Here is a 12,342-nt window from a genome sequence, read left to right on the forward strand (position 1 = left end):
CCAACGCTTTCGGCGTCTGTCTTGCATTGTGTGTGTGTGTATGTACACGTGTGTGTTTTTATGCCCTTGCTCTTGGCAAGCAACCACGTTCTGGTTCTTCGTCCTCTTTCTGTCCCGTAACCTACTTCCGCTTCTGCCTGTTTTGACAGCTATTGCATTTTTTTGGGGGGGGGGAGAAGTAACTTGGCCAAGCTGTTGCTACCGAAAGAGCTTACACTAAGAGGCATGCAGCCAATCTTCCTCTGCTTTCCCCACCACCACCAAACAAACAAAAAAATAGGTTTCTGCACTTAACCAGTTATCTGCTCTCTCTTTCAGGCTGCTGGAGACTGCAGTGGGATGGTGGGGAGTGTTACACTGGCTTTTTAAACAGAATTAGGAATCCGTGGGCTCCCGGTGGCACGGTGGTGGCTGGTGCCCATTGGGACCAGTAGGGCAGCAGGCAGGGAGACTGGCATCTTCCACTCTGATGAGTTCTGTAGGGGAAGCACTGAGTCTAAAGAGAAGCCAAGAGCCAGGGCTACTCCCTGGACTGGTTATAAGAAGGCAGGCAGGTGGGGGCTGGCTGAAGGCGGATCGAGGTTGGTGGGGCGGTGCCCCATACGCCCTAACGGGCCAGCCTCTGCTGCTATGGTGCGTACGTGTGGAGCTTTCCGGTAGCGCTCTGGTTATGGTGCCCGAGAGCAGCCAAGTACCTTGCAAGAGGCGATTCCGCCTTCTTTTGTCCCCCTGCCGTGGATTTGGAACCAAGCTGTTCGTCTTGAGCTCGGCAGCACAGCCCGGAGCCAGCCTATCAGGAGGGGAATGCTGGCTTGCAGCCCAGGCTTCTCTTCTCCCAGTCCCTCCGCCTCCGCCTTCCTCGTGCTGTAGAAGAATAAACAGCAGGGGGCTGGCCTAACAGCACTTGCTGCCGGCTGCTAATCCAGGGAGGGCTTTGGCCTTCCCGCTGTGGGGCAACAGTGCTCCCTTCCTAAAGGTGGCTGGATGCTGCAGGCCAAAACTTGCACGGTGAGGAAGGACAAGTGAAAAAATGGAAATGCGTTTGCGGAGAATCTTCCTTGTTCCCAGTGAATATTGTGTGTTATTTCTACCCCAGACAATCTTTTTGTACCAGCAGTTGTCAGGGCTGAGCATCTTTTTCCAAAAGATGCTTTAGTTTCACTGCAGTCACCAACTGGGGTCTGTGTGTGTTTGAGGGGTTGTTAAGTATTGTTGAGCAGAGATGGGGAACCTGTAACCCTCCAGATGTCACCAGACTACAACTCCCATCATCTCTGGCCATTATTTTGCTGTGCTGGGGCTGTTGGAGGCTGGAATCCAACAACATCTGGAGGGCCACAGTTCCTCAGCGCTCCTGTCGGTCACAGGGAACCAAGCGTTCCACCCTTGATCTTGGGAAAGGAACGCAGAGGAGGTTAATCCCAGGTAGACACGGCAAGAAGCCAGGCAATGGCTTCACCTCACAGTCACTCTGTCCATGCTTTGGGCAGGGCTGGCATCCAGGGCAGAACTTGTGGTCCCTTTGATGTCTATAGAAAGAAGCTCCATATTTCAATCAGCAAAAGCATTATTTAAATCCAGCTTTGGTAGAAATGTAAAATCTCTAGAAATTTTGAAGTCATGGGGGAACTGTTGTGTGTGTCATGCGCGCTTTTTGGAAAGATGTAGACATTGGGGGGTGATTGAATTATATGCACACACATTTTTATCAGCTACATGTTTTCATAAGTTGCATTATGCACCGCTTCGCATGGGAAATAGGACCACAGATCAGCAGGTTCCCACACAGCACAACAAATGCTAACATGCAAGGCTCTGGGAATCTGCCCCATGCAGGATCTACCAGAAATTCTGCCAACAGGCTGCTGAAGCATGTTGTGAATAAAAATTCAAGGTAGCTGTTGGTTTCTTATTTTTAGGTAATGCCTTCCCCCCCCATCCAAATAGCAAAAGTGACTTGCCATTTTTTTTTAAAAAACTTTAAAACCAATGGTTCCATTCCTTCCCATTCTTTAGAGATCTAGGGGTGCAAATCTTTTGGCCGTCCCAGTATCAAGCTGTGGAGGGCGCTGCTGAATCATCTTTTTTTTGTGATGACTCTCAAGCTTAGTTCAACAGATCCACCAGGTTGGCCATTTTTAAGCAAGCTGTCAAGTTGGTTTGTTATCATTGCAGTCTAGACTTGTCTACTCAGTAGACTTGCTCCCAGGTGAGTTTGTATGGGCTGCAATCCTATGCACACCTGGGAGTAAGTCCCCTTGAACTCGATAGTGATGCTGCTTGCTTCTGAGTAGGCATATAGGATTGTACAGTAAGAGAGCTTTACGTGTCTGTAAATGGAATGGCATTTATTTTTTTCAAATTGCATCTCACCTTTGTCTTTTGAAAGTCACCTTCCAAATCTGTTTTGGTGTCGTTGCAACAAATCAAAATACAGAGAAGCTTTCAAAAACAGCCAGGTTATAAACAGCTGTTTGTTTGGCCCCCTGAATCCTCTTACAAAAGAACCATGGCTTTGCAGAGCAGCCCAAGGCAAAGTAATGGAGACAAACAGGCCTCTTTCAGGAGCTCATTCCACAGCTGTAATGCTGTGCTCACAAAAGCCCTCTCCTGCTTAACCTCCAGTCATATCTTAGGTCAGGGGTCGCCAGCCTTTGGAGGCTCATGGGCACATTTGGATTTTTGAGTGAGTGCCAAGGGTGCCCCCCCCCAATCTGGTCAATTCTCTCCCCCTTCCATCAGATAAGCCCCCTTCAGAAGAGAGGGGAAGCATGTGTGTGTGCACATTTCGCTTTTCCAAAGAATCTTGGTAAAAGTTGGGTCCAGTAGAATTGATCTGACCCTTTAAAACACAGAGTTGAAAGAGGAGGCAGGGGAAAGCGTCGCTCTGCCACCTTCCTCCTTCAGCTGTATGCCCTTTAAGGGTATCCGCCCTCACCATCTCATGACCAAGGGGCGGTGAGGGTGAGGTGCGGGGCGCCAGAGGAAGACCTCAACAGACGCCACATTGGCCACCCCTGTAGTAGGAATGCAGAGAAGGTCCTTGGATATTGCTCTCAGGAGGTCCACGTTGCAGAGCAGTTTCTGACCCTCTCGGGTGCTTTTTCTCCTCCTCTCCCGTCTCTGGCAGTGCGCGACCTGATCTTCTGGCGGGATGTGAAGAAGACGGGCCTCGTCTTCAGCACGACATTGATCTTGCTGCTCTCCTTGGCCGCTTTCAGCGTCATCAGCGTCATCTCGTACCTCATCCTGGCCCTCCTGTCCGTCACCATCAGCTTCCGAGTCTACAAGTCTATCATTCAGGCCGTACAGAAGTCCGAAGAGGGGCACCCTTTCAGGTGAGTGGGCCGGAAGGGCCGAGTCAACCGCTGGGCTCCTTTAGGCCAAGGGTGGTTCTGTCTGCCGTTACCCTTTCTGTAAAAAGGGCGTTCTCTTTTGAGAGCCCGTGCAAATGCATGGCCACAACCTAGGGTAACGGCAGCTGGCCTTGAAAGCAGAAAAAGGCTTCAGCAGATTCATTGAGGAGGAGCGTTCTGTCGGCAGATGCCAATCGTGAGAACTAAATGAAGCCTCTGGGTTCAGAAGCAGTGTACCACTAAACACATACTTAGAGGCATACCGTGGGGTAGGGGCTCTCATCCCCTCGCTTGTGACCTTCTCAGAAGCATCTAGGAAGCTCTGTCATAGGGACAAAGGAAGCTGCCTTAGGCATTTGGTCCATCTAGCTCCGTATTGGCTACACTGACTGGCTGCAGCTCTCCAGTGTTATCTCCTAGCCCTATCTGGAGATGCCAGGGATTGAGCTTGGGGCCTTCTGGGTCAAAGCAGATGCTCTGCCAGCGAGCTATGGCCCTTCCAGCAAGGAAGGCTCCCTTATATCTTCTTACATTTACTCGTATCTTCTATTGTTGTCACCCGTCCTCTTCTTTACAGGTGTGGGGAACCCTTGGCCCTCCAGACATTGCTGAACTACCACTCCCATTGTTCCTGGCCATTGGCCATGCTTGCTGGGGCTGATGGGAGTTGTAGTTCAGTAACATCTGGAGGGCTAATGGTTCCCCACACCAGGTCGAAAAGAAGCTGCTTGAGACCAGGTCAGATTCTTTGTCCGTCCGATCCAGTGCTGTCTGCCAGGTCTCAAAACAGAGAAGGGTCTTTCCTTGATGCTTTCAAGCGGGGATGCCCGGAATTGAACCTTGGACGTTCTGTATGCAAAGGATCGTGGACAACTTTGGAAGCTACCTTATACCAGGTCAAACCATTGGTCCATCCAGCTCAGTACTGCCTGCACTGGCTGGCAGCGGTTTTCCAGGGTGTCAGGCTGGAGTCTATCCCTGACCCGTTCTTACTTATTTGAGGCATTTATGCACCCCTTAATCATACGCATTTCTAAGCGGTGTACCTAAAAATGAACCACACAGAATAAAGCACTAAAAAGTCTTAATAAAACCAAATAGTTAGCCCTGTCTGTTGAGGATGCCAGGGATGGAATGGGACCTTCTTGTGCCCTCCAGCTTTGCATTAAGGCCCTCCGCTTTGCAAAGCATGTGTGCTCTGTCACTGAGCTCTGACCCCTCTGCATCTGGTTGGCCACTGCTGAATGCAAGTTGCTGGATTTGATGGACCCTTCTATAAAAGCTGGTATAGCACAGTGGGGAGGAGAGCCTGGTAGGTTCATCAAACTGCCACCATCTGCCACCCAAAGAGCTTGCGGGACTTTGCATCATGCTAAGGCCAAACCTGAACAGCTGGTGTAGTACAGTGGGGAGGAGAGCCTGGCTGGGAGTCCAGAGTCTGTGAGTTCAAATCCCCGCTCGTGTCACCGGGGTGTCAAGGGCCAGCTAAAGATCACCCCCACAATGAGTGGCTCAGGGGTTATGTGCCCTGCCACCTGTGCAGCCATGGGCAAACTGCATAGTCCCAAGGAGCCCGGTTGCCCCCAGCTGGCAGTTGCAGACAAGGAACGGGCTGGCTTGTGCAGCTGTGGCAAGCTGAGCAGGCCCAGCCAGCTGGGGAAGACTAGCCTCAGAGGGAGGCAATGGGAAAACCCCTCTGAATACCGCCTACCATGAACACCCTATTCATAGGGTAGCCGTAAGTCGGGATCGACTTGAAGGCAGTCCATTTCCATTTTCTAAAGGACCTGCCCCTGTTCATTTGCTTTCATTGGCTCATCCCTGCTGGTACTGTGCGAGTCTGGAGTTGTAGTCGGTCATTGCTTTTGACAAGACTAGTTATTGGTGGACCATTTCTCTCCTTCTATCATGAAAGGGCAAGCACAGCAGGCCCATTCTGCTGGGGGGGGGGCAATCCTCTTCTTCCCACCAGAGTAAAAAGAGAGCTCTGTCTTCCTCCCTGGGAAAACAAGCCAGTATCGGCCCACAAGCCATGGAGTCTGAAACATACCCTACCCTGCAGAAGGAAGTAACCTGTAATAACCTGGCCGGCAGGCAATGCAAGAACATTCCGTGTTCTCTGGTGCCTTGGTTTTACCCACAGTGTGGCTTTCCACCCTTTTCCCCTTCCCCAGAACTTACCTGGATGTTGATATTGCGCTGTCCTCCGAGGCTTTCCACAACTATGTAAGCGCTGGTATGACGCACATCAACCACGCCCTGAAGCTCATCCTGCGCCTCTTCCTGGTGGAAGACTTGGTGGACTCGCTGAAGGTAAGTGCAGGGCCAGATGAATCTGTTGCGTGAAGTGTGCTGCAGAGCAGGATCTCCAAACAGGTGGAGGCCCCCTGCTGCAGTGTACTTGGGAGTACCTGTTGGTTTAAGCTGAGGAGGAGTGCGGGTCGTCCCTGTTTCTCTAAGGCTCAAAGCAGCAAGGTTTCACTGTTTTCCACCTGGCCCCAAGGCTTAGTGTAGCATCCCCAGAAGCCCAGATGTGGGTAGGAATGCTCCTCGATGCCTGGGAAGACCTTGGAAAAGCAGCATGACTGTATTTTGTTTTCTGAGCATCTCTGAAGCCAGTGTGGCATTAGGGAACGTTCCTGTCCTTTTCTAAGTTCAGGAGATGGGTAGGAACTCCCTCCGACACAGTTCCCTTGCCAGACTCAAGGATGCACTCCTTGGCAGGTGAGCTGGCAAGTGTCTTTGCTGATCCTTGGAGAGCCAGAGTGAAAGAGGTGGGTGGTGAAATGAGAGCGGGAAGGGTCACAAGGGATGGCCATCTTCATTTATTTGTCACTTGTTAGCCAAAGGTCTCCAGGTGACTTAACAACATTTCTAAAAACCAAAATAAATATATTGTAAGGTAAAACAAAATAAAAAAACCAACACCTCCAGTACAGCCACAGAGAACTTTAGAATATTAATACAAACAACATCATCTTCGTTTATCAAATGCCTGGGATAAAAAGGTACGTCTAGACCTGGCGCCAGAATGTCAGTGAAGGCGTCAGGCAGACCTCATTGGGGAGCATGTTCTACAGAGGGGGAGCCACAGCTGTAAAGGCCGTCTCCTGTGTCGCCACCCTCCAAGCCTCCCTCCAAGGGGGCCCTAGAGAAGGGCCTCAGATGTTTTGATTGGGGATGGAGACTGATGGTCAGAGATGGGAGGCAATGTCAGCAGACCTGTGTAGGAATGACCCATGAAATCCAGGATGACCATCTGGCCCACCTGTTAACTTGGCACAGTCATCTAAATCTGTTTCAGCAACTTTCCCAATAAATGGGGCACTACAGTGAGCAGGCTGGTCCCGGGTATCAAAGAGGTTTGGACAACTTCACAGCATTCACTGTTCCAATGTGCCATTCTCGATGCATTGATACCAAAGAAACTCTCGCGTGCTCTCGCGTTTTCGCTAACAGCGTACCATCCCATTTTGCCTGCAGCTGGCAGTGGTCATGTGGCTGATGACATACGTTGGGGCCGTCTTCAATGGGATCACCCTCCTTATCCTTGGTAAGACGCAATCTTTATGGAAACCATGGCCCAGAGGCAGGACATGGAAGCCGTCATCCTCCCGTTAGCCCACCAGCAGCTGGTTTTCATTGGCCCATTCCCTCTGAACGTGGCTGATAGCCACTAGCTTAGCTTCAAAAGCGGATGGGGAGAAATCACGGAGAAGAAAAGCTGTGTCAGTGGCTGTCGCCATCTCTGGTGGCAGAGTTACACAAGTCCACTTAATTAACACAGATCTCAAAGGCTGTCTGGGTCCTGGGGAATAGCAGCTATCTCATAGGAAGCTGCGTTATACTGAGTCAGAACCTTGGGCCATCTAGCTTAGTATTGTCTACACCGACTGGCAGCGGCCGTTCCCAGCCCTTCCTGGAGATGCTGGGGTTTGAACCTGAGACCTTCAGCATACAAGTCAGATGCTCTACCACTGGGCTACGGCCCTTCTCTGCAGCTCACCCGACAGGCTATCCCTTTGTAAGGCCCAGTCCAGTGGGTTGCAGACATAGTGAAATTTGCAGGGCTGCTTCCAAATTGCAGCATGGCTGACTCTTGTGCTGTGCAACCCTTTGAAACGTGCGATCCTTCTTGGCTGCCTTTGTGACCCGTGATTTGCCTTGTCTCGTTTCAGCGGAGTTGCTGGTTTTCAGTGTCCCAGTTGTTTATGAGAAGTACAAGGTGGGTGACCTGGAATGTCGTCTAGGTGGTGTGGGTCTGTTCATTTGGTGACCTGGGGCTGCGATTTGCATCCTCCTGGGCTTGGGGGCGGACTCACGAAGGAGCAGCATGGTTGCTGTCTCTTCATAGCTGGGCCCCGTGCTGCTCCAACAACCCTTGGTAGCCTGTGTCAACCCATTAGGGTTGATGTGCCGATCCTCACGCATTTTAACATTTCCCTGGCTCGCAGAACTGATAAGGCATTTTTGAAAAAGTTCTAAAATGGGTGTGGAAAGCTTGGCCCTCCAGATGATGACGGACTCTGTGACAAACAGGTTCAAGTGCAAGGCACCCCTGCGAGGTAGAGTAGCTTTTGTTACTCAGAAGTAGAGCAGGCACCATCTGTGAGTTTTTTTACTCCATTACCTGTCCAGTTCCGGTTTACGGCTTGCGTTGCTGGAGAAGGACAGGCCTTATGACAGGGCTTCCTTTCAGCTCCATAAAACCAGGCTAGCAGGAGCACTAAAAGGTTTCGACGGGGCTGGGTAAAGCTGACCTAGCTAATTAAGCTCATTTATTTAAGAACCAAACAGATGGATATTTAGAAATGGGAAATTGCTTCTAAAAGAAAATAAAACACAGGATTATCTAGCTAACCTTTACATATCAGGCAACTCGCACTTCAGAACAGCTTACAGGCAGGCGAACAAAGGCCACCTCGGCTTTCAGTGGTTGGCTGGGGCTGGAAGGAGTTGCAGGTCCAAAACTTCTGGAGAATAACAGGTTGGCAAAAGTGTGCTAGCAACATCTGGAAGGCTGCAGGTTACATGATCGGAAGGAATTGGGAGGAGGGGACAGGAGGATTGCTGGCATTTGTGCATGTCCTTGTGTAGGAGCATTGCTGCACATGGCAACCGTTCTTAGAAATGCCTGATTGTCTTGCATAACGCTGTTGGACCTGCTTCCGATTCCTCTAACCTGGTTGTCTTTTGTTCCCAGACTCAGATCGACCATTATGTCGGGATTGCCCGGGATCAGATCAAGTCAGTTGTAACAAAGTGAGTCATGTCAAAGCTTGGCAGGCTTCGATGATGACACTTGCTGAGTCAAGGGTAACGCACCCCTCTGGCGAGCGACCAGCCTTTCCTGCCAAGTTTGAAGCTGCAGAGGTTGGCAGGGAGAGTCCTGCCAGCCGTGCGGCAGTCCCTGCCCCCTCCCCAGCTCCGCAGATGGGGGGCAGAGGAGAAGTTGGAGGTGGTTAGGGGTCTGCATCGCCAGAATGTCTTGGCCACATGGGACCAAACCAGCAGGCTACCCACCCCTTTGAGGGCAAGCAGGGGTAGCACCTGGTGCTCAGCAGTGGCGCTCTGAGCCCTGTCGGGCTGTTGGATTGGGTGTGCTTGCCTCTATTGACCAAAGGAGCTGGAGGAATCTGATGACTACGGCTTGGCTAGCAAAGCCACTCAAACACTGTAGAGCCTTTGGTTACTGATCATCCAGGTTCCTTACAGCTGTGATGTGGGGGTGCTGCCTCTTGCGGCCGCTTTCGATCCTCTTTTGGCTGCCTTGCAGTCAGAACTGTTTGCCTCTCAAGGCATAAGAGGGCTTTTGACCATGTGGCGCGACAAGCCACTCTACCTGAACAACTTGCTGTGTTAAGACAGCCACCCTGGGGAGCAATTTAATCGTGCCTCCTTTAACCAAGCAAGAACTTCCTTTTTGGGAAGCAAAGGATGCTTCTAGTCCTCAGGATGGCATTCTAACAATGACGCAAAGGCTGGAGCTAATGCTGCCCTGAGCTCCTGCTGGGAGGAAGGGCAGGATATAAATCAAATAATAAATAAATAATCCAAAGCACTTCCAAAGGTCAAATCCTTTTGATTCATCACGAAAGCATGCAGACGGAACCAAATGAATGCCATTGGCAGGGTCTATCCTCTGGCTGTTTTTTGAGAGATGACTTGGTGTTAATTTGAGCGTGTTCAATGTATACCTCGCCTTTCTTCAATAGAACTCGGGGTGGTGTGTCTTGCAGTCCCCCATCCAGGCCATGACCCAAACCCAAATCCCTTGCCTGCAGCAAGGTGGCTGCATCATGTGCTTTCAGACCATAAACCCCAATCCAGATTGAGAAGTGTGACAGAGGCCACTTGGACTCACACAAGGACTTAAAACTACTCAAGCATCATTGTTCCCTTGCCGCCGCCACTGCCCAGCACTTAATTCCATCTCTCCTCTTCTTCCCTCCACAGGATCCAAGCAAAGCTTCCCGGAGTGGTCAAGAAAAAGGCAGAATAACCTTGCAAGAAACCAGGATCCAGCTGTTAATCCTAAAACAAGACAAAAAAAAAATACCCTTTGTGTCATAGTTATAACCATTGTTACTTGTACCTATGAAGAGACATGCCGAATCAGCTTGATGCTTGCATTCCAAGCTTACTGATTATGTTTTGGTTTTTTTAATTCCCTCTCCCTCCAGACTTAAAGGCGGGGCTCAGAGTGCACTGGACTAAAACACGAACTGGTGTCCGAAGTTTAAAAGTGGTGATGGGGGGGGGGGTACCCCCTGGCTTTCAAAGCAGCTCTGGCGTCCTGCCTTGGATGGAACGTTATGTAGTAAGCCATTGAAAAGTGGGTGCTCTTTTCTCGTTAGGAAGGTGCTTTCTGCTCTAAGTGAACATTTGTGTTGCTAAATCAGCTCAGTAGGCTGACATAGCTGCCTGGTAAAGGTAGTCTGTTTCTCCTCCCTCCCCCTTGTTCTCCTCCCCCCCCCTTTTTTTTTTTTAATGACAGGATTTGCTTCAGGTGCAATGTTCCTAGTTTCACTAAGGCAGAATGTGTCCGTCTCTTACCAGGCTCATCCCTCATTCTGCCATGGATTAATTAACCTGAAGCAAGAGGACCAGGTTAAGGAAGCTTTGAAGTGCCAGCCAGTTTCTCTCCACTGCCACATGTCCCCCGCTGATGGAAAGGGGGATTCTCCACCCTCCCCATCTCCCTTAATGACATCAGTTCTGTCCGGTTCGTCGGGTTCGTCTTCTGCCTGCCTTTCTCCCCAATCATCCAGCCACAAAAATCAGTTCCTCCAAACTCCTCCCCATTCCTTAACTTCACCCCCAAGATGAATAAGGTTGTACTTTCCCCCCCCCTTACTCTTGAATGAAAATGTCTGTGACTGCTGTACACTCTGCTGTGAAAACAAAACCCAAGCTGGTGGGGAAACCTAAGCATGTGGCTCTCCAGCCACCCTACTATCCAGTTCTGGGGTGGGGGAGCTGCAGAGCAGTGGCACACACCCTGACCCCAGTCTTTGTCTTCCCCCCCCCCCCGTTCCAGCCACCCACTGGCCTGCAGGGAGCCACAGTTTTCTAGGAAGGCAGCTGTTGCGGTTGCAGGACGACCCTTGGAGACCTTTGTGCCCTAGTGTGCATTTCCAGTTTTAGAAAGACCCTTAGGGAGCCAAGGATTGTCTTGAAGAGTCTTGCAGTTTTTAAAACGCTAGTTTGTGTGTTTCCTGTTCGGTAATGAAGCCTTGTTTTAAAACAGAATCTGTCAGAATGCCGTCATGGCGTATCGCCAGCCCCTCCCCCCCCCTGCAGCAAGGGAAAATCGTACTCCCAGCAGCTATTGCTAACTTTAGTTCTTTTTCTGGTGAAAGAGGGGACCATGCATAGCTGGAGGATTGACTTGGAATTCAGGTTGAGCAAGGTGAGCCCATCTGACAAGGCTGAGCAAGGGCAGCTGGGAATAAAGAGTCAAACTGGCCGCTTAAAATGGAAGGGGCCACTTTCTCTCCACTAGGGTGGTGGGTCTCCCATGGAATGTACCTGGGGAAAGGCTATGTAAAGTCTTCCTAATATGCCCCCAAAAGGCAGCCTGTGCTGCAGTCTAGTCCGGGGACTTTCTAGAGTTGGTCTTCCTCCCCGCCCCCTCAACCACCTTGTCAGGCTGCGATTTGTAGGCTTACTGTTTTTCACGTCGTAACTGAACAGGTGGAGGGTGTTGCTGAAAATGGGCACAAGCAGAGCGCCAGGCCAACGTGGCTGTTAAGAACCACCCGCCCACGCGTTGCCTGCCGCCCTCCTTTTTGGTGCAAAGCTCCTGTTGGAACGCCCCCACAATGGCAGGGCCCCGCTGTCTGCAAGGCTGACAAAGAGACGAGAAGAGCGTAAAAGCCAACAAGAGGTTGTGTGGCTTGGGGGAAAAGACCCTAAGCAATTTGAGCTGTGTGTTTGTGTCTTGAATGGGGATTAGGAGAAGCAGACCTTGGCGAGAGTCGCATGAGTGCCTGATGGGCTTCTGCACCACCCCGCCATCTCAGCCTGAGGAGGCAACTTGCACTGTCTTGACCTGGCCCCTCTCCCCCCGCCCCCCTCAAGGACCTCTTCTCTGCACTGGAAGCCGTTGGCTCAGCTCTTACATCTGTTCTGTTAACTGCTGTGTGAACTGTGAACCGACCTCTTTGTGCCTGGCAGGCTTTTTTTAAAAAAAGAAAGAAAATGGCAAAAACTACTAAGGAAGTTCTTGCATTGGTGTGCGTTTGTTGGTATACAGCATTATTGTGAAAGTATGGTAGTGCCGTGGGTACAGGAGAAACCTGGTGTGCAAGGTTTAAAAAGAGGACTGGGTTGTAAATGCAATTTGATGTGGTATTAATAAAAAGAGCACAAAAACTTATAAAACTCCAGCAGCTTTGTCGCCTTCAGTTCTTGCTGGGGAATTTTGGCTAGCCTCTTCCAAAGCCGGTTTGGATTCTCACCCGTCAGCAGAACCAACCTAGGT

At 50.6% G+C, this 12,342-nt stretch overlaps 1 protein-coding gene across 3 annotated transcripts in view; it reads left to right on the plus strand.

Moving 5' to 3' along the window:
* The window catches only part of RTN3 (reticulon 3), a 47,108-nt gene extending 34,861 nt beyond the window's left edge, over window positions 1-12,247 (plus strand). For all 3 annotated transcript variants that reach the window (XM_061606360.1, XM_061606361.1, XM_061606362.1), the window contains 6 exons: window positions 3,131-3,338; window positions 5,531-5,669; window positions 6,840-6,909; window positions 7,535-7,581; window positions 8,560-8,618; window positions 9,813-12,247. In XM_061606360.1, coding sequence (XP_061462344.1) covers window positions 3,131-3,338; window positions 5,531-5,669; window positions 6,840-6,909; window positions 7,535-7,581; window positions 8,560-8,618; window positions 9,813-9,858 — 569 coding nt within the window. In that variant the 3' untranslated portion in view covers window positions 9,859-12,247. The remainder of the gene's footprint in view (window positions 1-3,130; window positions 3,339-5,530; window positions 5,670-6,839; window positions 6,910-7,534; window positions 7,582-8,559; window positions 8,619-9,812) is intronic.
* Window positions 12,248-12,342: the final 95 nt, after the last annotated feature.

This window comes from Rhineura floridana, chromosome 22 (assembly GCF_030035675.1).
Source record: "Rhineura floridana isolate rRhiFlo1 chromosome 22, rRhiFlo1.hap2, whole genome shotgun sequence".
Taxonomy (NCBI): Eukaryota; Metazoa; Chordata; class Lepidosauria; order Squamata; family Rhineuridae; genus Rhineura; species Rhineura floridana.